The 27,548-nt window shown below is 56.9% G+C and overlaps 1 protein-coding gene across 2 annotated transcripts; it reads left to right on the top strand.

Moving 5' to 3' along the window:
• The first annotated feature begins 791 nt into the window (after window positions 1-791).
• On the top strand, window positions 792-17,436 carry OGA (O-GlcNAcase). 2 transcript variants are annotated; one of them, XM_078855240.1, is made up of 18 exons: window positions 792-1,054; window positions 3,503-3,554; window positions 4,184-4,281; window positions 5,147-5,277; window positions 5,585-5,756; window positions 6,188-6,286; window positions 6,900-7,184; window positions 7,991-8,143; window positions 8,802-8,942; window positions 9,128-9,567; window positions 9,938-10,270; window positions 10,982-11,156; window positions 12,933-13,018; window positions 13,679-13,783; window positions 14,193-14,284; window positions 14,658-14,856; window positions 15,298-15,457; window positions 16,029-17,436. In XM_078855240.1, exons 1-18 carry the CDS (start codon window positions 937-939, stop codon window positions 16,163-16,165), a joined length of 2,976 nt encoding a protein of 991 aa, XP_078711366.1. In that variant the 5' UTR covers window positions 792-936; the 3' UTR covers window positions 16,166-17,436. The 2 variants fall into 2 exon arrangements, with proteins under 2 accessions (XP_078711366.1, XP_078711365.1); XM_078855239.1 differs by having other exon boundaries at window positions 9,128-9,579.
• The last annotated feature ends 10,112 nt before the right edge of the window (window positions 17,437-27,548 follow it).

Here is a 27,548-nt window from a genome sequence, read left to right as displayed (position 1 = left end):
CCCCACCCGGACACGTGCGAGGAGCGGTGGCGCAGCGATTAACGCGCTGCGCTACGAACCCGGCGATCCGAGCTCGATCCCCGACAGCAGAGACGAATATCTGAACCAGTCGCGGGCCTCCCCTAGGTCGACTCAGCCTCAAACGCGTGTTACCCGGTGGTGTGTAAATATCAGCACCGGGGAGACAAACGCAGCCGGGCGTGGGGCTGGCATCGCACCGCCCCCTTCGAGTGCCGCTCCGCCCTTCGTAGGTTGCAACTCGGTAGCTGCACTTGCCCCAGTTGCCCCAGCAGTCCGGTGAAGGCTACCCGGGGAACCTTTGTCTGCTGTGCTCCATTGACCGACGCTAACGGCGGGGAGCCGAGTCGGCGATCCGGCCCAGAGTTGCGGCGGGAAGAATCGATCATTCGGCAAAGGGTCGTGGGGACTCGCGCCCCTTGGAATCGACGATTGGAAGGATGGGAAGGAAGCGGTGAAGATCAATCACCCTCCTTCAATATTGACTCGCTCCGCTCTCATTGATTGACCAACTGTGCGCTTTGCAAAAATAGGAATCGATTTGGCTATTAATCGCTACGTAAGGTGATCGATTACTCTAATTGAGTCCTGTATCCTCTACAAGTGCGAATCGAGCAACCTTATTACTCTATTGACTACCTTTAAAATCCCGATAATCGTAAGAAATAAATTAATCGACCGTTCTCGACAAACTTAACCGATTTACCAACGCAATTACGAATCGGCGACCCTAATCGACGATCAATTAGGCCGGGAATCGACGACCCGCGCGAATCGCGAGGAAAGGGAATCGCGAGTGAGACCGCGCGCGCGCCCGCTCCACCGCTCGCTGCTCGGAATCTCCGCGGCGCCCCTCCCCCACGCGGAGCCCCCCACTCGGAGCCCCCCAATCGGAGCTCGCGTCCCAGGCCGGCGGAGATGGTGCAGCAGGAGGGGGACCCCCCCCACGAGGCGCACGCGCCCCCCATGGCGCAGGGAGGAGCGGCGCACGGCGGCGGCGGCTCCAAGAGGAAATTCTCGTGCGGGGTGGTGGAGGGTAGGCGCACACACACACACAGACACACACACAGACACAGGGTGGTGGAGGGTAGGCGCACACACACACAGACACACACACATAGACAGACACAAACACAGACACACACACAGGGTGTGGAGGGTAGGCGCACACACACACACAGACACACACACACAGACACACAGACACAAACACAGACACAGGGGGGGGGGGAGGGGGAGCAGCTCCGGCGTGCTCTGTCCACTGCTGCACGGATCCGCGCGGTTAACACCGAAACTCGATTCATCCGTCAGATTCGTTCATCGGTCGCCGTTAGTTGATCCGCGTCCTTTATCGCCCAGATTGAGTCATGGGCACCGTCGTCGCTAGTCGTGGTAGATCCACTGCTGGATGAAGGCCCTCGCAAGCCGTCGCCACCCTTCTCGGCCCAGCGGTGGCAGCAACATCCATCGGGCGCCTGCACAACGAGCGGAATTTATCGACCCATCGCGTGCTGATGTTCATTATCTATGAGGAGTGTGCCTCTAAACATGAATATCGCCTTAATTGTCTGATAAAAATATAATCAATCACTGCGCAGTGATTTAGAGCCACCACTCATTGGGAAGGGCCGATCGAAAAGTCCTGGGATTGTGTTGACAATTCCACGTTACTATGGCGGTGAGAGAACCCGCTGTGTAATTACGACAAAGCGGTATCTGCTTTATCTGCTGGTGGCGATGATGATTGTGCTGATGTGCACGTGCTGATGAGCGTTGTGATAATTGTTGTGATAGTGATGATGTGGGCGATGCTGCTGCCAATGATGAACCGCTGAATGGAGTGGTGACGATGATGGTGATCATTCTAGCGGTGATGAAAGCGGTGACGGTCGTGATGATGATGGTCGTGATGATGATGGTCGTGATAAATTGTTTTGTGGGGATGTGCTGTGTGGAAGGGTCATTGCCCGAAGCGTCGCCGATTATATTTAATATGTGTAATGTTCTTTTAAGACCGAATGTGGCGAGTTGTTTGGTGCTCCTGCTGCCACAGCTCTATATATAACTGTCATGTGCTCGGTGGTGGTGGCAATAATGGTGATGTCGATGGTGATGATGGTGGTGGTGGTGGGAGTGAGGAGGATGATGTTGTTGGTGATGATTCGCCTCAAGTCGGGGGATTGAACCAATGCCAGCGCCTTGTAGTTCGACAACGCCTGCACTCCTCAGAGGGCTGACGAACCTTCGCTGCTTATTGCATTGCGTCAATAAAACGCGAAATGCACAAAAACAAACACACGCACATTACACGCACTGCTGTATAAACTTCGCTGGGGGTTTATGGTTTATATATTTACATTGCATCTTGAAATTTCGCCTGACCGAGACCCCCTTCGGCCTTTCCCTGCCTGCGGGCTCCCCCACGTCGGTCTCGGCGTGGCAACTAGCCGAGCGCCGCTGTGGCAAGGCCTCAGCGGTGTCGTAGTTGCTGCTTTTGTTCGTAATATAATTAATTTTTTGTGGTGGTTTTTAAATCTATAGTGCTTTTTTTCTTCTTGTTTGGGTCAAATTATGAATTGTAAAGCTGTCGCTACAGTGTTGATTGCGTTGTGAATGCAATCACGGTCTTTGGTGGTGCCGTTGTTGAATGGCGAGTTGTTGTTGCTGTGGTTTCTGTGGTTGTTGATTTGGGTGCTGACACATTCTTTTAAAAAAATTCATGTTTTTGACTTTGTGGATAATGGTGTTGTCATAGTTGTTGTCATTGTGTTTATTGTTGATGCTCATGGCATGCCTGTTGATGTTGTTAAAGTACTTGTAGTTGTTTGTTCCTGTATTTTTTCTGTTTTTGTGGTTGCCGTTCTTGTTGTCGATGCTGTTATTTTTCCCTGTTGATGTGTTCGTTGTTCTGGACGTGAACTTGCATCCACAATAACCGCATCTCGTGTTAACGCTAAAGGAGATGTGTATATTCGGCGGCGCTTCGGGCAATGACCTGAGCACATGTGGGTTCCTTTTAAGGTATCATCATTATTACTGCTACTGATGAATGTGTGGAGTTTCTTGTTCGTTGTGTTTGTGCATCACTACCAACGCAGCAGCATCACCAAGTGATTTGTGTCAGCTTGTTTGAGGATAATACATTTATTTATTTAACACAAAAATGAAAAAAAATAATGCGGTGACAACAATTACAATCATAACCATACAAATGTAAGTCCTTGGTGACATTTAGACAGCAATCATTAATTACTGGCATATTCATTCACTCCACATCTCCCGAAGCTCTGTACCGAATATCAAAACCTAGCATCATCACATTGTCTCTGTTCCTCCATAGCACATCATCATCATTAACCGACTTCAGGGGTGCAGCATTCCAGACCCCTGCCACTGCCTCTTCCCTAAGTAGCGAGCAACGCCTAACGAACCCCTACTCTGGACTCCCTGGCTGGGGTTCTCTTCTCTCTGTCTCCCCTCTCAGGATTCTACGGGAGACCATGGACCATGGAGCAGAGGAAGAACCTCTTCAAGCGGTGAGGAACGTGGCGCCATGCACTCACCCGAGTCACCCCGAGCGCATTGCCTCACTGCATTCATTGTCAGTGCTTGGCTGCTGGCGTCTGGTTGTAAGTTGCTGGTTGCTTCGAATGCTGGTGCTCGGTTGCTGATGCTGAGTTGCCAATTGCTTTTTTTACTAGTTTCTAATTCCTGGCTGCATACATTACTGATGCTGTTATTTGCATTGTTTGTTGATGCTTAGTTGCTGGTGATTCGTTGTTAGTTGCTGGTGCTCAGTTTCCTGCTCCTTGGTTTGCATCGATTGCCGGTGTTTGGTTGCCTATTGCGGTGCCATTGGAACGTACAATCCAATGCCACATTAGTTACAGTACAGAACTAAACTGGGACTGCCCGCTCCAGCATGGATGGGGAATGGAAAGCACCATGGAGATGCAGATAATCACAAGGCAGCAACGCTTTGCACCCTTGTGAAATGTTGAGCTTAATGAGTGCGATTTTTAAAACATTTCCGATATTTTAAAGATTTTAGGCCTCTCCCAAAGATGACACCTGTTACACGCGGGTCACGGTATTTCCACCAACGTTATTTTGAGGGCAAGTGAGCGGCGCATCTCATCATAGCGGATGTGCTTTCGCCCGGCAGGATGCAGCGCTGGGGCCTCAACACCTACATGTACGCGCCCAAGGATGACAGCAAGCACCGCATGTTCTGGCGCGAGATGTACTCCGTGGAGGAGGCCGGTAGGTGTTGTGGTGGCGGCCGCGGCAGCTATGGTGTCGGAGTCACTGAGACTCTCGGCTGCCGGCGTGTGTTGTGGTGTTCTGGTTCCGTTTCCTTGTAAATGGTCGCTTGTTCCTCATGACCGCGGTTCGCAGTTAGTGCTTGCGCGTGTGTTCAGGTGGAGAGATGATTGGTACGGGGCAGGTCTGGGCACGAGAACATCCGGAGAGCTGAGGTTTAATCATTTAAATGACTTACAAAAGGAATTTGTCCAGCATCCAAATTCGGGACCCTGTTGAAAAATGGATTTGAGATCAGAGGGTGTCCTAGATAAATAAAGGAGGATTGTTTTTATTTGGCAGTATGGTGTTGGTTAGATATGCGTATGTTATAATGCCAAGATAAACCTCCTGTAACAACCCTCAATGCGCTCTCCTACCTCTCCCCTCTCGTCGCACTCTACTCCACACAGTCATGCCTCTCTCCTCTCATTTCACCATACTCTTCTCGACACTGTCACCCTACTCTTCTCTACACTGTGCTGAGAGGCGCTTTCAGGAACCTGAATACATTTCTCAGAGCTGAGCCAATCGGCGTCAACAACCGGAAACACCAGCAGCAGCTGGCAACTCCTCACGTAATCGACTGAAGTGACCTGCTCCATTCAGTTCCTTAAGGAGCTCCCAGCATATTGAACGAAACGTCGGACATCGTACAACCCGAAAAGCACATTGGAGAAGTCCACAGAGCGAGTCTCGTGCAGGGCTCTGGTGCGGTTCTCCGTAGAGGCTGGCTGGTTTTCGCTGGTTCCTTTGCGCCGCCGGTGGTGTGAGCCATGAGTGGCTAACGCAGGTCGAGCCGTGCGACCCGCCTCCCCTCCCACAGATCAGCTGATGTCACTGATCGCGGCAGCGCGCGAGCACGACGTGGAGTTTGTGTACGCCATCTCGCCGGGCCTCGACATGTCCTTCTCCAACCCCAAGGAGGTGGTGACACTCAAGCGCAAGCTGGAGCAGGTGCGCTCGTACCGTCTCGTGTGCCCAATTTTTCACTGTTCATGTCCCCGTGTGGCCCCTTTTGTCAGCACGTTGCTGGACAAGGATCTCCCCACAGTCGCGCGGGTCGTTGGGGGTCATTTGACTGTGCTTCTCCACGTTGGCCCACGTGTATATAATTTGTATACATATAAAAATATCAATTATCACGTGTGCGATTGGGTTCGTGTATTGCAGGCTTAAGAATCAACATTGAACCATGAGACGGGACATTCTCATTCATCCCCTCCTCCCCCCGTATTTCCCTTGCCTCTCCCCCTCCACGCAGGTCTCTCAGTTTGGCTGCCGTGGATTCGCCCTTCTCTTTGATGACATCGACCAGAACATGTGCCCTGCCGACAAGGAGGTGTTCACCTCGTTTGCCTACGCGCAGGTGTCCGTCACTAACGAGGTCTACCAGCACCTCGGCGAGCCCGCCTCCTTCATGTTTTGCCCGACGGGTGAGTACGTGCGGCCGCCCCTCGCTCCCGCCTTGGCGTGACTCCAGCCCCAGCGGTCGTGTGTAGCGGGGTAGTCACAATACCTCTCGTTAAGATTGTTCAATATTAATTACATTTTGTGGTTAGTTGTGTTGCTTGTAGGGACTTTAACCTATAGAAAACAGACCCATTTGATGAAAAGGTTACTGAAAACAAAAACGGTGCTTAATGAATTAGTCCTTTTAGCCTAGGCGATGACGTCATATGCCACGGGCGAGCCTTGCTTCCCCATGACGTCGTCACGCGTGACGTCATCTCACGATGTCGCACACGACGGGTGGCTGGAACCCAAATTTGAATCCAGGCTCTCGGCGTCTCTGACCCCTGAGCCACGCGGCCTCCTGCCCTCCCTGTTGATTGCGAGTGGCTCTTTGTCTTGGTGCGGCGTGCAGAATACTGCGGCTCCCTGTGCTACCCCAATCCCGCGCAGTCTCCGTACCTGCAGACAGTGGGCGAGAAGTTGCTACCCAACATCGACGTCCTGTGGACAGGTGCGTACGCGCCCGAGACCCTCGCACACGGTTTTAAACGGAGGGCTTCGGTGGTGGCAGGGTGGCGGTAGTGCAGCGGTAACACTTGGGCCCCGCGACAAGAAGGGCCTGGGTTCGATTGCCGACTCTTTTGGGGGTGCCTTTCCACCTGGAGTTTGTCTGTTCACCCCTCTTCTCCGTTGGTTTTCTCCAGGTTCTCCAGTTTCCTCGCGTGGCTAAAATAATCATACAGTGCAACTGTTAATGTATTTAACCAAACATCGCAATGCTGAAAAATTCCCGAAAAATTCTCAGTTGTCATTACACTGCACCATTATCCCCTACTGCAAGAACTTAGCAGGACCCTCCTGAAAAAAATGTCTTGAGACTCAGTGAGGCTTTCCTGGGTTAACAAGGACAATCACAGAAATAAAACAAAGTAAATTAACAACGTACTGGTTGAGATATAGATTGGCTGATCCTTGTGGTTTAGCATTATTCATCCCACTAACGTCCTTAATCCTTTTTAGGTGAATAGGGAAACCAGATGGATGGACCGGTCCCCACCATAGGAATATGTAATTTCCTCCACCGGTTCGGATGTGCGCCACTTACTCGTGTGCCGCCACCGCAGGCCCCAAGGTGGTGTCCAAGGACATCTCCCTGGAGTCGGTGGAGGAAGTGTCCAAGGTGCTGAAGCGCCGACCCGTCATCTGGGACAACATCCACGCCAACGACTACGACCAGAAGCGCCTCTTCCTGGGGCCCTTCAAGGGCCGCTCCTCGGAGCTCATCCCCCGGCTCAACGGCGTCCTCACCAACCCCAACTGCGAGTTCGAGGCCAACTTCGTGGCGGTGCACACGCTTGCCACGTGGTACCATTCCAACATGCACGGCGTGCGCAAGGATGCCGTCATGGGTCAGTTTTGGCGGTTGGCATTGTACTTGTTGTTGCGGCGGTTGTTGTTGCGGTTGTGACGGTTGTACGCATGTTGAACTTCTTTCGTACCGTACGTAGCCAACCGTGCTGGTCGGAAGTGACGGTTGTTGTGGCGGTGAGCACACACTGCAGCCAGAGTGCTACCTTGCTCCCCATTACACACTTTGCCACCCCTGTGATGAAATTTGTATTGTTGTAATGTTCTGACCTGCCCCGACTGGACATCTGTGAAAAAGACCAAACTCATTGGATTCCTTCAGTATAAATAAAGATTCTGATTATATCTCCGGTGATGAAATCGCGCTACTGGCTATGTTCCTGCAAAATTCAGCATTGATTTAAAATAATCCTAATCGCTGCTTATGGAGCTGTTCGTCATCTCGTGCCTTCATATTTACAGGAATGGCTGACCTCTTACACTCCTAGTTGACGTGCCAAGAATCGGTCGATCCTGAACTTGTGGTGGATCCGAGAAGTTGCCTCATATCAGGAAGTGCCAGGGAGCTTCAGTTGGGCTGCTCGCTGCCTCCCAAGTTACATCAGAATTGCCGCTGGCTCATTGGAATCGACAAAATCAAATTTAACGACCGTGATTTGTGCGAGAAAGCCGCCCTCTTTCACGCCGTCTCGGAGCACTTCACGCAATAAGAGGCCTACGCCTTGCGTCTGATCTCAACGCTTTCCAAAGGGAACTTAAACCCGTAAAATGTTTCTTTGACAGGACTTGGCCCAACATCCTGCGTGGGTTACATGTGGTGTCTTTGTGCGCGTGTGTGTGTGTGTAGCAGGCAGCGAGGACAGCACGGTGTCGGTGCAGATCAAGCTGGAGAACGAGGGCAGCGACGAGGAGCTGGAGACCGACATCCTCTACAGCCCCCGCACGGCGCTCAAGCTCGCGCTCGTCGAGTGGCTCCACGACTTCGCCGCCCAGCAGCCCAGTGAGCCCTCCCCTCACCCGTCTGCTCACCTGTCCACTCACCTTTCAACCAGTTGAGCCCTCCACTTACTTGTCAGCTCACCTATCGGCCAGGTGACACCCTTACCTGACAGACACACACAACACCCCCGCCCACCCAGCAGGCACTCAAGTAACCTTATTCAAACAGTTGTTTGTATTATTGTTAGCTTTGGATTGGATGAAACCCAGGCTGCCCTTGCCAAAGAGGCGATGACGTTTCTCGTGTCTCACCGGACTCGTGTAGCCTGCCGGGTAAGGAAGGGAGATTCACCGACTCGCTACACCTGCCCAAGAGCCGACTCTGCTGGCAAGTGCTGGCTGAGACGCGGCTAGGGTTGATTAATGGTAACCTGCTAAACGGGCAACCGCTTTCAGAATTGGTTACTGGTTTCTGACCGATTCCCATGGCACGTCGGAGTCGTTTGTGGACGTACAAACAGCACAGTAGCCTAAGCCACCACGTGGTTGATTCTCCCACATTTCTTTGTTTCAAAGGTAAATGCGCTACATTTATTGGTCTGGATGTTTTTACTCGGCTACCAGTTACGCAAGCAATACTACTGTAACAGCCATGGTCGTGACCCCCCTCCCATCCTCTCCTCTTCCCTCCCTCCCCCTCCATCCCCCCTGCCCCACAGGGAGACAAGTGACAGGGAGCGGACCCAAAACCAGCCTCAGCAACGTCATCACCGTGTCCCTGCCGGCTGCCTCCATGGCAACCGTTAGCACCTCCATCTACCAGCAGCCCATCATGTCTTCATCCTCCACTACCCTGCCAGGTGGGGGCCCTCCCTCCAATTATAGTTGTAGTTTTTTAATACCATCCCCTTGTCTCCTCATCGCTCTCCAGCACTCAATCCCCACGTGTCCCTTCTCTCCCTTTGTCTCCCTTTGTGTTTTTCCCTTTGTGTGTCTCCGTGTATCTCTGCGCTTTGACCCGTGTCTACCCGTATCTCCCCAACAGCTTCCCCGGACTCCGCGATCGACCCCAAGCCGCTCTTGGGCATTGACGAGGAGGTGGAAGAGGAAGGCGGAGACCTCGTTAAAGGGGGGGACGATGTGGATGATGGCGGTGGCAGCGGCGGTGCCGTCGACGACAGCGCCGGTGCGAAACCGGTGGTGGAGGAGCCCATGGAGACGGCGGCGTGCGAGAAGCCAGACTGCGGGGACGCCGTGACCGCCAGCGAGCCCCGGCCGATGGACACCGACCTGGACGGCGCCGCGGGTGGCCCCGTGGCCACGGATGGGGGGCCGCCCGGCGGCACCGTGGAGGGGCCCGGCGGCACGGAGGAGGGGCCCGGCGGCACCGCGCCCGCCACGCCGCCCGACCGGGAGATGCGTCCGATTGATACGGAGCGTGAGGGAGTGGCGGAGAGCAGCCCGGCGCATGGCGTCAGCGAGGGGGTGAGTGAGGAGGTGAGTGAGGGGATGAGTGGACGAGCGAGTGAGCGGGTGATTGGGTGAATGAGCGGGCGAGAAAGGGAGCGAGTGGGGAAGCGAGCGAGTGAGCATCCGAATGTCACCATATTTGAAGTTGCTGTCCATTTTGCTTTTAAACAGAGAGGCAGTCAAAGGCAAAGGTCCTAAGCCTGAGTCAACTGCACGGACGGATGGAGGGAAGGGATGTTCCAGACTACAGTGAAGGGTGGGGTGGCGGGGGGGCAGTATTTAACGAGCCTGACCTCTCGTTGGGGTCATGCTCGCTCGATGGCATCCCGTCCGTAGCGTTCACCCCGCGAAGCTCCCCGTGCGTCCCTCTCTCCTCGCTCTCCAGGTCAGAACGCCGGACTTCCTGCGTGGCAACATCGATGCCGTCGTTGTTGAGGAGGAGGAGGATGGGAGGAGCATGCAGGCCGAGGCGTGGCCCATGCAGACGGACGATGTGATCCCGTGCGGCGGTGCCGGCACGGCGGCGGGGAGCGGGGGAAAGTCCTCGGCCGTGGATCCGGTGACGGCCGACGACCTGGACCTCCTCGCCGACCTCTTCTACCTCCCGTACGAGCACGGGCCGCGCGCCGCTCAGCTGCTGCGCGAATTCCACTGGCTCAAGGTCAACAGCAGCGCCGTGGGCTGCAGCCGGAGCGTCGCCGAGCCCAACAATGAGCGCGTGAGTGCAGCCGTCTGTGGTGCCGTGTGCGGTGCCGTGTACTGTAGTGTGGGAGGTGCTGTGGGGAGTGATAGTGGAGTGTTTAGCACGCTGGACTACGAACCCGGCGACCTGAGTTCGATTCCTGCACGCAGCCAACATCGGTGACGATTATCTGAACCGGTCTTGGGCCTCTACTAGGTCGACTCAGCCTCAAATGAGTACCTTGTGCCATGTGTGGCGTGCCGGCCTTAATAGGCGTTCCATAACAGTCTCTTAAGGTAATACGGGGATCTGTGATTTTGGTGCTGTGTGTGGTTCTGTTTATGTATGTGTAGCTGTATATCCGTGTTGCTGTGTGTAGTATCTGTGTGCGTGGGTCTCCGTGTTGATGTGCGTTGCTGTGTGCGCGTGTCCACATTGCCGTGCATTTAGTTGTGTGCGGCTACGTTGCTGTTCGTGTAACGTTATGGCTGTGATGCAGTGCCTGTGCTGTGTGGCTGTGTTGTTGTTTGTTGTATTTTCAGCTGTGTTGACGACTCCATAGTCGTGTTGCTATGTCAGTGCACATGCGGTCCCTGCGCTCACTTCCCCTCTCTCTCCCTGCACTCACCCTTCCCCCTCTCCTCACCCACCCCCTTCTCTCCCCACGCTCACCCTCCTTCACCCTCCCCCCTCTCTCCCCACGCTCACCCTCCTTCACCCTCCCCCCTCTCTCCGTGGCTCTCACAGGAGGAGGAGTGGCGAGCCCGTGCCCTCGCCTTCGAGGAGCTGTGTAACCGCGTGACGCAGATGTTCACGCGCCTCTCCAGCATCGCCAACCGCAGCGTCCTCTACGACCTCTACCCCTACATCTGGGACATCAAGGGCATCGTCTCCATGGTCAAGTCGTTCGTCAAGTGGCTGGGTGGGCACAACGCGGCGGTGTGCCGTCCACGTGGGGTCCTACCTGTGGGGGGGCTGTCTCTGTGGGCGCGGGGGGCGCCTCTTGGAGGAGAGGGAGTTATAGAGGTGATCGATAGAGGGGGCAGGGAGCCAGGTTTTTCAAAGAGTTGCGCGGGTCCTTGTGTGGCACAAGCTGTGGGCGGCACCCGCCGGCAAGTGGACATTGGTCTGCCAGTAGAGGGCGGCATTCCTCTGCGCGCTGTTCCGATTGCGCAGCGAGCCGGTGACGTGCAGAGGTCAAACTGCACGGTCGCATCTCCCCCGCGGGCACGGCCATCCATCCCGCACCGATCCCTCTCGCCACGCTCTCACCCGGCTCGCCAGCGCGGCCCGGTGCTCTCCATTCCTGGCCAAGCGAAGCTCACCAGGACTTGGCTTTAGAGAGGCGTGGCGAGCGAGAGAGCGGTTTGTGGGTAGAGTGGCGGCACGTTGGTCACCGGTGGGGCTCGGGTGGCGGCCCGTGTGGGCGGCGGGGCTGGTGGGGGGGGGGGGGTTCTTGCGGTGGTGCGCTCCCTCCCTGTCTCTCCCCAGGTGCCTGGCGAGGAGGCGGCGGGCACGAGCTCACTCGCGCAGGCAGCTTTCCCGGGGTTGTGGGCCAGAGTTCAGGGTCGGACGAAGGTAGGAGAGTTGGTAAGGGGGCGGCTGTCGAGGCCTGTGAGCCGGCGACCCGGTTCGGTCCCTCGGCCCCGAACCGGCCTCTTCTTCTCGGTGCGTTTGAAGTACGGACGCCCGGTTTCCACTCGCAAAGAGAAATGAAAGTGATAGAGGCTTCCGCAAAATCCCATGGGAAATCTGCAAACACAGCGTGACCCAGCAATAATGTGGGGTAGTGCAGTGTGGGATGCCTTTGTCTGTGAGCGTGTGGCCTGGCACAAGCGTCGTGGTGACGTCACCACCACTTAGTAGCGAATGGCGGTTGTTGTTGTTGTGAGTGTGTGTGTGAGCGTGTGTGTGTAAATGTGTGTGATATCATGGAACCGCCATTGCCAGTATCAAAATATAAGATTAGGTTTTACCCTTTCTGGAAATAAACCAGGTGTTCAGATGTTAAAACACCAAACTGACACCTTTTGCAAGGAACCACGTCTGCATGAACTACATATACTCGTGGTCCACACCAGAGACAGCTTTCCTTAGAGCCGAGTCTCAAACAGTGCTAGACCAGATGACTCCAAAAGGTGAACAGCACAAAGATAATGCCACTCTCAGGACATTGAGAGCTCGCGGTGAGTAGCTACATCATGGGACCTCCTCTGCCAAGAACATCCTCTGATAGAATATGCATATACTATGCATATACTATCAGAGCATATTTTTTTATTGCATGTTCACCACAAGTATATGTGGTTAATGCAGATATGATTCTTTGCAAAAGATTTCAGTTTGGTGTTTTAACATCTTACCACCTGCTTTATTGCCAGAAAGGGTAGAATAAATTATTATATTTTGTTGTGTGAGCGTGTGAACGTGTGTGTGCGAGCGTTTGTGTGCGAGTGTGTGTGTGAGCGTGTGAGTGTGTGTGCGAGCGTGTGTGTGAACGTGTGTGTGAGCGTGTGAACGTGTGTGTGCGAGTGTGTGTGCGAGCGTGTGGGTGAGCGTGTGAACGTGTGAACGTGTGTGTGAACTTTTTCTGGTTTCGCCCTTCGCCACGATTGCTCGCGCGTCGCGCCTATGGACCGGCGGTGCACGCCGTCTCGTGGTTGTGACTGCGCGTGCCGTGTGCCGTGTGCCGTGACAGGGTGCCGCAGCCAGACCCACTCGCAGTTCCTGAGCGGAGACCAGGAGCCGTGGGTGTTCCGCGGTGGTCTCGCCGGCGAGCTACAGGTGAGCCAACGCTCGTCTCGCTACATCCTCGTAATCATCATAATCATCGCTCGTTCACCTTCGTCGTGCTGGTTGATATCGCCGGGTGTGTTCAGCGTACAATGCTCCGCACCGTCCGCTTCACGCTGTGCGTTCAAGATCCGGTGATGTCATTCGAAGGGGAGTTGGCCACTGCGTGCCCGCGTCCAGCCTTCAATATTCACTTCCCTCGCCCTCCATTTCCTTACCCCTGCTGCCTCATCCAACCTCAACTACGGCACCTCTCTCCTCTATGGCCTCCCACCACGCCCCCCACACCCCCACCCCCCCACGCCCCACCTCCCCACCCCCCCCACCTGCCCACGCCCCCCACCTCCCGACCCCCCCACCTCCCCACGCCCCCCACGCCCCCACGCCTCCCACGCCCCCCACGCCCCCCACGCCCCCCACGCCCCCACGCCCCCCACGCCCCCCACGCCCCCCACGCCCCCACGCCCCCCACTCCCCCCACGCCCCCACGCCCCCCACGCCCCCCACGCCCCCACGCCCCCCACGCCCCCCACGTCTTAATAGCAGGTGACCCACCCTGCCCCTGCCAGACCGGGGCAGGGTGGGTCACAGGTCAGCTCGACGCGTCAAGTCGCCGCACTGATTCCCTGTCGTGTCGCGTCGCCCGCCCAGCGCATGCTGCCCATCGACGGCGCCAACGACCTCTTCTTTCAGCCGCCGCCGCTGCCCCCCACGGCCAAGGTGTACACGATTCGGCCGTACCTCCCGCAGGACGAGGTGAGCCCCCCCCCCTCCTCTTCTTCCCCACCCTCACCCCGGCGGTGCCGTCTGACCGGTGCCGGTGTTGGTGCAGGAATCGCCTTTCCCTCGGCGCTCGGCGTATATCCGGGCAGTGGACCGCGCGAGTGGTCATGTGACCACCAACGAAGAGGGTTGGTGGATCGCAGGAAGTTGTGTGGGCCTTGCTGGCCTCTCGGGGCTGCGGAATTGTAACTCGGTGTTATCCCCTTGATGTACGCGGTGGGTTTTCGCCACGCTCCTGTTATTTTACGAGGAAATTTGCCCAATATGGCAGGACCCTCTGTAAGAGCATCTTGAGACTTGGCGAGGCTTGGCTGTGTAGACGGGGGTGGGGGGGTGGGTGGGAGGCAGAGAGACGCGAGCGTTCCTGTCGCGTCTTCGCCAGGCCGCCGCCTACAAGGTGTGCCGGGAGACGTACGCTGACGGCTTGGACGGGACGCAGCTCTTCCCGGACAACCCCGACCTCATCGGAGACCGGTGAGCTTCGTGTGGCGCTCCTGCCGGCACTCCAGCCAACAGTCACACGTGAACGCTCGTCTTGGCTTTGAAAACCGCTGTTTTAGATGTCTGTAATGCGTCGTGTCGGCCGTGCGTAACTTCCCGTGCTTCGCGTGCGTTGTGTGAAACGTGGCGTGCGTGTGCGTTGCGTAGCGTGTGCGTTGCGTAGCGTGTGCCGTGCGTGTCGCGCGGTTCGTAGAGACGAGCCTGACGCGTAATGCGCGTTACGAGTCGCCCGTGCCGCGCGTGACTCTCCGCGCGTGACTCTCCGCGCGTGACTCGCCGCGCGTGACTCTCCGCGCGTGACTCGCCGCGCGTGACTCGCCGCGCGTGTCCTGCGTCTCGCGAGCAGGCTGGTGGGCAGCCTGCTGTCGCTGAGCCCCGAGTATTGCTTCGTGCTGGAGGACGAGGAGGGCGTGTGCGGCTACGCGCTGGGCTCCGTCGACGCCAAGTCCTTCTTCAGCCGCTGCGAGGTGGCCTGGCTGCCGGCCATGCAGGACAAGTACACGCGGCCCGCCGCCACCGGGGACGACGCGCTCTCCCTCTCGCTGGTACGACCACGGCGATGATGACGCCGCTCGCGTGTCCCTCTGTCGGGACGCTGCCGCCACGGCCGTGTCACGGTCAGCGGCACGCCGGACCTGCTGTCCGTCAATCTCCTCGCGCAGCAGTCGAAATAATTAGCACGTACAGATGGGTTCACCGGTCGCGTGTGCTGGGGTAAAGTGTGAGTGCTCTCCCATCTTCTGTTGTGCAGCAGCAGCAGCAGCAGCTGCTGGATATGACGGGGGGATGGTCGGAAGCTTTGGTAGCGAGGCGCTGGCGACCACGGTGGCGGTGCTGGTGGTGGCATCGGCGGCATTGGCCACGGTGGCATCACTGATCGTGCTCCATCCCTGTCGCCCTCCCTACTTGCCGTGCTCCCTCCGACTCGCCTCCCACTTCACCTCCACCCCACCCCCTGCCCCCACCACCCCCCCCCCTCCGCCCAGGAGGTGATGCTGAGCTTCCACGAGGAGGCGCGGGTGCCCCCGGAGACGCTGGTATCGCGCTTCCCGTCGCTGGTGCGCGTGGACATCCACAGCCGGGTCACCGACCCCAGCGTCGCCAAGAGCATGATGGGCTGCCTGCTCTCGTCCCTCAAGGCCAACGGTACCGCTCGCTCGCTCGCTCGCCACTGCTGCCGGGCAGCAGGCGAGCCCAGGCGGCGTTCGCTGCGAACATCGCAGTGCTGACTAAACACCTCCACGTTACTCATTGGAGATCACACGCAGCAGCAGCAGCAACGTTTCCCCCCTACTCCTGCGAGAAATTGGCAGGACCCTTGAGACTCGGCGAGGCTCTCCCGGGTAAACGAGCGTATTTATTATCATTCTTGTAATCTCAGATAATGATGCTGCTGCTGTATTTGTTGTAATGGACCACCCCAGGGTTGGACCGGGCACTTGTGCTCATGAAAAGCACCACCGTTTCTCATGTGCAGTTGTGCAAGGGCATCGTGTGCTACGTCTGCCATGGCGAGATCTGGACTAATACATTAATAATACAATTGTTCACACACGCACGCTCACACACACGCTTACATGCGCACTCTCATGCACACACATACTCTCAAACACATACATTCTCACTCTCGCACACACACTCTCACACGCACACTCTTACACACACGCTCTCGCACACACGTACACACACACACATTCTCACACGCACGTGTACGCAGGATCGCAGGGTGCGTTTTGCGAGGTGAAGGCAAGCGACAAGGGCAACACGGAGTTCTACACCAAACTCGGATTCTTCGAGGTCCCCATGGCCGAAGGCTTCTGCAAAGACGCCGTCCTCCTGGGCCGCCCCATCTGACCCCTCCGCGCCGTCCCCTGCCCCCCGTGCCGGACTGGCTCACGCGACGGGCGGCTGTGGCGGCGGCGGCGGTGGTGGCGGCGGCGGTGGCGGCGGTGGTGGTGGCATTGCAGCTGGCTGGTGGAGCTGGGATCTCCCACTCGGTTTGGCGAGTAGGGGCAGTGTGGAGGTGTGCGTGTGTGTTCCATGGCGGTGTGTGTGGCACGGTGTGCTGCCCTTCTCCTCCTGTCAGCAGCTGCTGGGCGGGGCTAGGCTGACACAAACGGTTGCGAGTGTGTGCGTGCGTGAATGTCTGTTGGGTGTAAGCGGGGATTCATTTCTTGCACAATATTTTTCGGGTCACTCACGGACTGGAGTAGGTGGCGTGTGACGAGTCGACAACACATCCATAGCCAGAGGTATAATGGATGTGGTGTGCCTTGTGCGGAAATATTTTCTGTGTCGCCAACCCAGACGGACTGGGTCGAATATAAGCTATGGAGGTGTAATATTCTGGCAACGTCCGTGTGTGTGTGGGCGGTGGTGTGAGTTGTGTGCGATGCTGTGGATTGTGTGAGCTTTGATGTGTGGTGCTCTGTGTGGTGGGTGACTGGGTGGCGTGTGAGGCGTATGGTGAGTGGTGTATGTGGTCGGTGGTGAGGTGGGTGGTGTGTGCCAGGCAGTATGAATGTTGCGAGTGCCGTGTGTTGTGCGTGTGTGGTGTGGTGTGGTGTGCGTGTGTGGTGAGGTGTGGTGCGGTGTGTGGTGCGGTGTGGTGCGGTGTGCGAGTATGGTGTGGTGCGGTGTGCGTGTATGGTGTGGTGCGGTGTGCGTGTATGGTGTGGTACGGTGTGGTGCGGTGTGCGTGTATGGTGTGGTGCGGTGTGCGTGTATGGTGTGGTGCGGTGTGCGTGTGTGGGGCGGTGTGAGTGACATGCGGTGCCTCGCGTACTTCCCTTGGGCAGCTGCCGTCGTGGGGAATTTGCAAAACCTGGACCCGGAGCTTTTGATGGGCCGAAGTACTGAGTCTGGATCTTCCACGTCAGTGTCTCCCCGTGTCTTTGCTCACCCTCCGTGCCTCTCCGAGTCTCCCCCCAGCTCCTAATGTCTCCCCAAGTCTCCCCCTACCGCGTCTCCGATCACCCCTCGTGCGATGTTCACAACCAAACTCTGATTTTTGTTTTTATACTCGTTCTAAGCGTTCACTCTCCTCTTCATCCCGGATAACGACGATGATGATGATGATTGTTTTTTGTTTAGCATTCCTTGAATTAATTGTTCGCTAAACCTTTTTACGGATCTCCCACCCTGATTTATGAACGTGTGGGTTCCGTTGTTTTGACGGAAATATAAACGTTCACTGATGACGCTGACGATGACGATTTTGGCGATGACTACGACAACAGCTCTGACGACGATGGCGTTCGTGACGATGATGGCGATGTTGGCTACGATGATGTACAGGTTGTTGGTGCTGTTGACCCAGATCTCACTCCACTGCCCATTGCTGCCAAGGTTGTCTCAGGCTGCCCCTGATCCCCACTGCTGCCCCTGATGCCCCTCATCCACAGTGCTCATGCCCTGCCCTGGGCAGGCCTCGGAGGTTGACCTTCCATCAGTGCAAAGCGGTGTGGCGTGGGGTGCAGCGTTGTGACCCGAGGGTGCAGGGCGGCGTGGCGTGTGGGATCTGGGGGGCTCGTCCCGTGTACATTACCTGTACATACGTTCTGTGTAGTAATAGTAGTAATAGTGTAATAATTCTCCGGAGACGGATTCGGAATCAGTCCTCTTTATTTTCACTTGACGGTACACTTGCTCCCACACGCTCCGTTGCTGGCAGACAACGTAGCATCAGCGGACTCCCACCAGCTCCCACCGCGCACGTGGCACCCGGAGCCCCGTACGCGCGTGGCTCTCGCCCCCGTTCAGTTCCCAGACTCCTCCTCGATCCTTCCTCTCTCTCCCTCTTAATCCCTTCGTCACGTGGTCCTCCCAGCCAATCCTCCATGGACAATCTCGACCGTTCTCGATGGTTCCCTGTCAATCCCGGGACCACGCCTCTTACCCGGGTCCCCATTGGCTGGGGTCCCAATTGGCTGGGCCAATCACTCCTGCTGACATGCCGTGATCACGCCGGCCCCACACTCCCTATCTCAACCCTTATTGGCTACAAGCAGGACCGGCAAGCCAATCCCCCACGTGAACCCACGATAGCTGTTATTACATCACCCCCCCCCCCGGTGAAAAAAATAGCCGTCTCGGCTGGGAAAGGGTGATAAACCAATTCCGAAACATATTATTAGGGCACCGAGGTGCGTTTAACGATATAAGGGTGAACCGGCGTCCCTGCGCCTACAACATATAAAAAGTCACCCATACAACAAAAACAACGACATACATTAGGGCGCCCCTGCAGCGCAGTAACAACAGGGAATAAAACAAACGACAAAGCGTTAACGAAACGGGAGAGATTTCGACCGCGTACGCGACGCGGGACCCCCTCCGCTCCCAGCGCCTGATCCCTTTGCTTCCGGATGGACAGGAGGTGGTAGGCTTGAAGAAGAAGTAGGTTGTGGATGCTTGGTCACGTCCAGGTCAGGTCTCCTTGGAGGGGGGGCGGCTGGGGCCACCTCAGCCCTCAGAACCTGTTCATCTGTAGGAGGCACAACACAGTCCCCCTTGGGATCAATGGGTGTGACAAGCGGCGTGGTCGGCTCGACGGAACCCGGCAGGTCAACTAATGGGGATGAAGGGCCGACGCGCGTCAACATAGGGTTTGAGCCGTGAGGAGTGGACATACCACCGCCGATTTTCATACTGAACACGGATACTCTGCAAGTTCCGAACATCTATTAGTGTTACAGGCCCCCGCCACGGCCTGTGCAGTTTGGGGGATGTGCCCGCCGGTACCTGGGGGCAGTGGAGCCACGCTCGGTCCCCCACTGACCAAGACATGTGCGTATGCGATCGACGCGCATAACGTTCGTTCCTCGCCTGAGCACGGGCTGTCGCACACCGGGCAGCCTCTCGCGCCTCCGTCACTCGTTTAAGCGAGTCACGCACGTGGTCAGGCAAGGAACGGGAGGCCGTTTGCCTGGCTCACCCAATTGCACGTCGATGGGTGGAACATTTTCACGGCCATACATCAAAAAGAATGGTGAGTATCCCGTGGATGTGTGCGGAACCATGCGGTAAGCCGCTAAGACGCCTGGTATGTGCAGGTCCCAATCGGTTTGCTTTTCACTGACCGTCTGACAAAGCATAGCCGAGAGGGTGCGGTTAAATCGTTCCACCATACCATCTGATTGTGGGTAGTAAGGAGAAGTGCGAATTTTCTTCGTACCCAACGCGTCACAAACTTCCTTAAGCAATTTGGAAGAGAAATTCCGCCCCTGATCTGTGAGCAACCTTTCAGGTGCCCCCTTGTCCATGACATACCCGTTCAAGAAAGCGTCGGTAATGGATGCTGCCGTCTGGTCGGGTAGGGGCCAGGCCATCGGCCATCGAGAAAAATATTCCACCCCGACGAGAAGGTATTTATTGCCCCTCGCCGACGGGGGAAACGGGCCCAGAATATCGAGCGCGACCAATTCGTTAATGCGGGACACCTCAATGGAACGTAACGGTGGTACATAGGGGTTACGAGGCGGTTTCCTCTTTGCACAGTCCTGGCATGAGCGAATAAAATCATTGACGTCTGTTGTCATACCGGCCCAAAAGAAATCCTGCAGTGCGGCCAAAGTCTTTTGGACGCCGAGGTGCATCAATTTATCAGCGTGCAAAGCACGAAGCAGGTCGTAGCGAAGTGAAGTAGGCACGACCAAGCGTGGCCGATCAGACAACCCGTCATTACACATTAACAATCCCGACTTGCCTCGGATCATCTGCCATTTCCAACCCGCCAATCGAGATTTTTGTTTCCCTATCAATTTCCGTAGTGGAGACAGCGAGGCATCAGCCTCCTGCTCACGTAGCCAAACCGCGTGCGGTAACCGCAAGATATCATCCGTGTCCACCGACCCTTGCTGGTCGTCCTCCTTCGCTTCCGCCCCTGCCTCGTCATCCGCTATCGCCCCCATAACCGGACAAGGCGAAGCGGCCGGTGCCGCACAGCGGTGCGTGCCCGTCAGGCAAGCGCACGGAGGAAGGAGCGGCAGCCTTGAGAGCGCGTCAGCGTTCGCATGACGGGCCCCCTTTCTGTATGTAATATCAAAGGAAAATTCTTGTAACGATTCCAGCCACCTGGCCAATTGGCCTGACGGTTGATCTAATTTCAAGGAGTATTGTAAAGCCGCATGATCCGAGCGAACTAGGAATTTCCGTCCATACAGGTACGGCCGGTACAAACGGACAAAGTGAACAATTGCCAAAAGTTCCCGTCGTGTCACGCAATAGCGTGTTTCCGCAGGGGACAAAACCCGGCTGCCGTACGCCACTACTCGCTCTACCCCGTCCTTACGTTGCGACAAAACGGCCCCAATGCCGAAATCACTAGCGTCCGTATCGAGGATGAACGGCTGTGAGAAATCTGGGTAATCCAGCGTTGGCGCCGTGGCGAGGTGGTCCCGAAGTGCCATAAAAGATTTTTCCTCTTCCGCTCCCCATTGAAACCTTTGATTTTTGCCAGTCAGAACATGTAATGGCTTTGCCAACGTCGCAAAATTTTTAACGAAGCGGCGATAATAGGAAGCGAAGCCAATAAACCGCCGAACATCTCCCACCGAAGTGGGTGTGGGCCACTCTCGTACGCATTTCGTTTTCAGCGGGTCAGTGGATACGCCGTCCGAACTGACGATATGACCCAAGTAGCGGACAGAGTGTTGCAGAAGGTGGCATTTTTTAGGTTTAAATTTAAGGTCAGCCGTACGCATTCTTTGAAAAACCGCCTCTAGACGTTGGAGGTGTTCTTCGAACGTGCGGCTGAAAACAATTATATCATCAAGATATATGAGGCACGTTTCCCACTGCAGTCCAGTCAGCACCAATTCCATGAGCCGCTGAAACGTCGCCGGTGCCGCATTCAAGCCCATAGGCAACCGATTAAATTCAAAGAGACCTTGCGGCGTGCGTAATGCCGTTTTTGCCTTCGACTCATCGTCGAGGGGAAGCTGCCAGAACCCCGAGGACAAGTCAAGGGTAGAAAAAAACTTAGCACCCGATAAAGCGTCCAACGAATCATCCATCCTCGGTAAGGGGTATGCATCCGCCACCGAAATTTTGTTTAACCGGCGGAAATCAACACAAAATCTTGTACCGCCATCTTTCTTCTTTACCAGAACGACGGGCGAGGCCCAGGGGCTGTTGGACGGCGAAATGATGTCCGCCGCCAACAATTCATTTACCGCTCCGCGCACGTGATCCCTTTCCGCCGGGCTCATGCGATGAGGGTGCATAGAGATGGGAGGCGTCGCACCGGTGTCAATATGGTGCGACAAAAGCGACGTGCGGCCGAGGTCCAAATCATTTTTACTGAAAACATCAGTGTACTGTATCAACAATGAACGCAGGGCGTTCCTTTGTTCGTTCGACAAGGAAGAATTTTCTCCGCACAAATCTGCGATCCAACGTTCTTGAGAGCGATCGTGTGGGGGCCTACCAGCAGGCATTCGTGCGCGCGGCGCTGCGTCGCAAGAGGCGAAGTCGGTAGTGGCGTGAGCCAACACCGACCCCTCTGGAACAATAACGCGGTCAGGTCCCCCATTTAACACCTGTATAAAAGGTGCTTGACCCGGTCGTACGATCGTTTGCGCCGCCGCTAAAGAAAATGATTTAGATGCCGAATTAGATGGGGATAGCAGCACGCCTTCTGCACCCTTCCCCATTCGAAGGGGTTTTCGGTAACGCAACGGTATCAACATCTGTGCTCCCGGCGGTACTTCTACCGTAGCAGCAACAACGGCAGTGACTGCGTTACCTGTAGGCGCGCTGGCCAACAAGGAAGGCAGGAACGCCATACGACGACCCCCCGGCATTTCTAAACAGTCCTGGTCGACTCGTATTTTCAGCGGCATCCGACGCAGGAAATCAGTACCGAATAAGCATGGAACAGCTAGCGAGCGAGAGATTAACACAGGTCCTGCGGCGGTAATATTACCGATAGCGATGCTCACATCCACCTGGCCACAGATACCCATGCTTCCCCCATTCGCGGCGACACACGCATCATTAACCCTACGTATCTGCGACGCAGGGATGGACAACGGATGGAAAATAACATCAGAAATGATGGTGGCCGACGCGCCCGTGTCCACTAAGATGCGCACATCAACGCCGTCGATGGTACCTCGTACCGTCGACGAGCCCGAAGCCGCAGCTACCACCCTGCGAGCCAATTTTTTCCACTGCGTAGCAGAGCGCGTAACTGTAGCGGGGGAAGTAAATTTTTCCCGAGGAGTGTGAGAATGAGTGCGAATGGATGGGTGATGTGACAGGACCTGCCGGGTGTCCGATGTGTGCCGACTCGCCCGAGGTTGTTGCAGCTCGCGGCAGGTGGAGGAGATGGAGGTCCCCTCGTCGGAGGAGGCGACAGCAGAGGCCGACAGCGGCAGTCACGGGCGAAATGGCCCCGTCTGCCGCACTTGAAGCAAGCCGCCGACGTCGGCCGGCGGTCGGACGACCCGGCCCTTGCACGCGGACGGCCCATGTAGTTGCCACGCTGGTTGCGCAGCCGCCGTCCCGGACTCTCGTGCTGAACAGCAGCAGCCAGCATGTCGTCGTCGCCCGAGTCGTCGGAGCAGTGGACCACTAGTCGTGGAGACCACCCCAAAGGTGGCCCGTCGATCTCCGGCTTCCCCGTCCACGCCGCCATCTGGTCCCAACGCCTGATATTAAATTTTGCGTCCAGGCAACGCGCCACCCATCGCGATGTAAGTGGTTCGTGGCCGCACACTGGCAGCGAAATCTTGAGTTCCTGAGCCAACTCCAGCATACGGGAGAGGATGAGAGGATCCAAATGGTCGGCCGTCGCGTCGGGGTAGGCAGCCATGGCCAGCGCCATCAATGCCCCCCGATAGGCCAACGGCGATTCCTCCGATGCTCGGCGACGTAACATACATTTTCTGGTGGCTGACGTCGGTGGGTCATAGAATTCCGCCATCTCCACGAACGCGTCCCGCAGTGTCTTCTTCTTGGCCGCCGGAATGGAACGGAAGACCCCCAGAGAAACATCGTCGAGCAGTGTAGGTAGCGCTCCCAGTGCTTCCTCCTCCGTCCAATTGACGGATCTAAAAGCTGATTCAAAGCGCCATGTGAAAGCACTCCAATCACCTCCGGCGATGAATTCTTTGATTTGTGGAAGGCGATGTCCGCGGTGGCAAGCGCGCGCCGCGGGCGTCTCCGACTGGCGTTCCCGCTCTCCACCCGTATCAGACAAAATGGCGGCCGCGTGGCGGTAGGCGCGCCCAAAATGGCGGCCGACGGCTCTGGCGCAGCTGCCCCACCCAAAACGACGGCGTCCTCCCGCGTAGCAGAAGGAATGGCGGACGCAGGTTCCTTCACCGGACTCCTTCCCACGGCGTCCAGTCGATCGGCAATCTGGCGGCCCGCGGCTGGTGAGGATGCCACGGCGGTCACCAGACTAAGCAGAATGGCGCGTAATGATTCGATCTGCTCCGCCATCAGCCACCACTCGTCTTTTGTTCCTGCAGCGGTTGCATCTGCCGTCGGTCGACGCTGAGAGACGTCGAGAGGTACATCTTCAACAGGCGGCATAGGGGCTGTAGCTCCCAACAGCTCATCTTCATCCGTCTCGACTTCCTCCTCCGATAGAGGCACAGGCAGGTTCTTTTTTCTGGGGTGCTTGGACATCTTGACGATCGTCCAAACAGTCGCAGAAGTACTTCTGACACCAATGTAATAATTCTCCGGAGACGGATTCGGAATCAGTCCTCTTTATTTTCACTTGACGGTACACTTGCTCCCACACGCTCCGTTGCTGGCAGACAACGTAGCGTCAGCGGACTCCCACCAGCTCCCACCGCGCACGTGGCACCCGGAGCCCCGTACGCGCGTGGCTCTCGCCCCCGTTCAGTTCCCAGACTCCTCCTCGATCCTTCCTCTCTCTCCCTCTTAATCCCTTCGTCATGTGGTCCTCCCAGCCAATCCTCCATGGACAATCTCGACCGTTCTCGATGGTTCCCTGTCAATCCCGGGACCACGCCTCTTACCCGGGTCCCCATTGGCTGGGGTCCCAATTGGCTGGGCCAATCACTCCTGCTGACATGCCGTGATCACGCCGGCCCCACACTCCCTATCTCAACCCTTATTGGCTACAAGCAGGACCGGCAAGCCAATCCCCCACGTGAACCCACGATAGCTGTTATTACAATAGTAATAATAATGACGACAGCGACCACGTGGTTACCACTGTTTCTGTTCCCCTTTTTTTGCGAATCGGAGCATAAACGATGATCGTGGTGATGACGATACGAATAAAAATGTGGTGGAAGCAACAGGAAGAATAAGTGTCCTGGTGTCTGTGACCTCAGATGAATGGTGGCAGCTGCTTGGGCGCGCTGTGGAATTTGGCGAGAGTGGGGGTTGGAGGCGGCGGCAGCGGCGGCGGTGGTGGTGGTGGTGGCGCTGCAGGGTCTGCGTGGAAGCACGGCGCGAGATTTCCCAGTGGCTCCCTTCTGCAACCCATACACACCCAGTCACACACCCAGTCACACACCCACTCATCAACTCGGACATCCACTCACCCAGTGACCAACTCGTGGACTCACGCACCCACTCACTCACCTACACACACACCCACTCACCTACTCGCCCACTCATCCACTTAACCAGTCACACAGCCACTCACCCAGTCACACAGCCACTCACCCACTGACCAACTCACCTACTCACCCACTCATCCATTCACTCATCCAGTCACACACCCGCTCACTCGCTACACACATACACCCACTCACCAACTCACCTACTCTCACACACTCAACACCCACTCACTTGCCTACTCACTCACCCACTCACCCACCCCGACCCACCTACTTCTCACTCGGTGTACACTGGTGCGTTAGACAGGTGTGGTAGTGCACACCTGTGATTAAGCACTAGAGGTGATGGTGGAAAGATTTGTGAAACTCCCAAACCCTCCTAAGGCTGCAAGGTGGTCAGGATCACGACAGTGGAGCCAGTGGGTTTGCAGACCCGTCTGTGCGGACCCGTGAGTGCTACCCCCTCGTATCCATCCAGCGGCGCTGTCTCCGGGTTCGCTGCTGCCACGTGAAGCCAAACTTCCCTGCATTGAGCATCGAGGCAGTCGGTGGAGTACATCTGCTTTGCAGCCCTGCAGAGCCTGTTGTAGGAATTCCACAATCCTATGGTGGGGCCGAGTCTATCCATAGGACCACCACCGTTGATATCCCCACAAAGTGGTACCACTGGAGGGGGAGAGGAATGATGATGATGATGGGCCGAGTCAAGCCACCCACCGCAAACCTTGAGTTGAACTCACGACCTTCCGACTGCTGCTGCGAGGAGCTGAGCCGCCTGGATAAATATTACTAGTGGGGGGGGGGGGGGGGCACTTGTGAGTGTTCTCGATGGGGGGTTCATCTGTGGGGTCCGCGAGCCCCCCCGCCACCTGCCTCCCCCTCCCCCCTCAGACACTGGGGGCCGCGCTGGCAGCGATGACGCAGCTCCTCGCGAATGTCTCCACCTCGCATTCCTCGCATGCGGCGGGCGTTTCGGCTGCGCAAGCCGGGGGCGTGCGGTCATCGCCACGCACTCCACTGCTGGATGAAAGCTCTGTCCGCCGTCATGGGGGCGGCGGCGGTTGTTTGAACAAACCTCGCCACGCTGGCCGACGCGGCTTGGTAGATGTCCCCGGTTGAGATGTCGCTCGCCGTCCATGCGGGCCGTGGCCGGGAGTCGAACTCGGGTTTGTTCCGGGCTTCTTCCTCGAGCGCTGCTGTGCCAATTGCTGCACCACAAATCCACCGCAGCTGCAGCCTGACCACTGTGCAGCCCCCCCCCCACAACTCGGGGTACTCGGTGGGTCCTGGAGAGACCGCGTGGCGCCCCCCCCCCCCCACCTTGAGTGGCGGGGATGGACAGGGCAGCCTCACTCGGGGTACCAATTTGCGGTGGTACCTCGCCTCTGGTATCTCGCCTCTGGTACCTAGTCCCTGGTACCTAGTCCCTGGTACCTGCCAGCGCAGCTGCCTTGCCTGTGACTCCACCGTGAAGTCGCCTGTGACGCCACCTTGAAGTCGCCTGTGAGCTCCTCGCTCGAGTTTGGGTTGCGCTGCTCGGGGGGGTCGAGGTCCTCCCCCGAGTCTCCTCGACCCCCAAGTTTTAGTCGTCTTCCTAAAACGCTCTCCCAGTTCTTCTGGGTGGTCCCAGTGCCAAGTGCCACCTTCAACCGCAGGTCAGTCGGTTGACCTCTCTGCCCTTTCTACTCTGAAGGAGGGCCATTGCCCGAAACGTCAGCCCGTTGTGTATGGTGTGTGTTATAAGGCAGCGTTAGCGACGAACGTGGGGAGTGAGTTTTTCGCCACTTGTACAGTTTGTTTATTTGCATTTAGCACTTTCAAACATTCCGCCCGCGTTGTTCCTCGAGGCGAAACGCCTCGGTTCGTCAGGGGCCCCGGGCTGCGGCGCTCTGGTGGGGATCGAGCGCCGCGGGCGATGTCGCCTTCATGCCGGTGTCGTGCCGCGAATCCATCCCCCATGTCAGTGGCATTGTTTCCGATGTGGATCGTCACTGCGGATTTCACGTCGTCAACACCAACAACAACGTGGATGTTGTGCACCGAGCTGCTGCTGCTGCAGCATCGTCGTCTCTGCAATCCGCGTCACTCGCGATCGTCGAGGAGGAGCCGCAGGCGAGCGGCGAAGTCGGCGGCGATGAACCAGCGCTGACAACGAGTGCCCCAGCTCTGCGGTCCCCTCGATATATTCAGAACATTTTCGGCCAATGAATGAGTTGTTTGTATGTTTGAGAGAACCGGAGCACCCTGAGAAACCCCACGAGTGCGAGGGGGCAACATCCGATCCCGTGCAGAAGGAACAGATGGGTCGTCAATGGACCAAACCCATCGATTTTCATTAAAATTTTTCACACAAAGCAGTTCACGTTGTGTTTGCCGGGTGGTCGGGTGAGTGAGTGAGTGAGTGCAAGTGTCGTAGCTATAGGGGGTGCAGGCGGTACGACTGCACTCGGTCCCAGACGCCGGGCTGTGAGAAGCGGCTCACGGGCGCCCAGGGAACTCGCCGTGCTGCGCCACCGAGTGGCAGCAGCCTGAGAGGGTGGATGAGTTGGCTCCTGGGTGGGTGACGACTGAGTTCGTGACGAGAGTGGTGCCGGCACGAGCGGCAGGCGACACAGACAGCGCCTGCCGCGCACGACGATCGCCCATCCGAGCACCGTCCAGGCTCGCGGCCTGCTTAGCCTCCGAGG

This window comes from Lampetra fluviatilis, chromosome 4, assembly GCF_964198595.1.
Source record: "Lampetra fluviatilis chromosome 4, kcLamFluv1.1, whole genome shotgun sequence".
NCBI classification, from domain to species: Eukaryota; Metazoa; Chordata; class Hyperoartia; order Petromyzontiformes; family Petromyzontidae; genus Lampetra; species Lampetra fluviatilis.
This window is presented reverse-complemented; position numbering and strand designations above follow the sequence as displayed.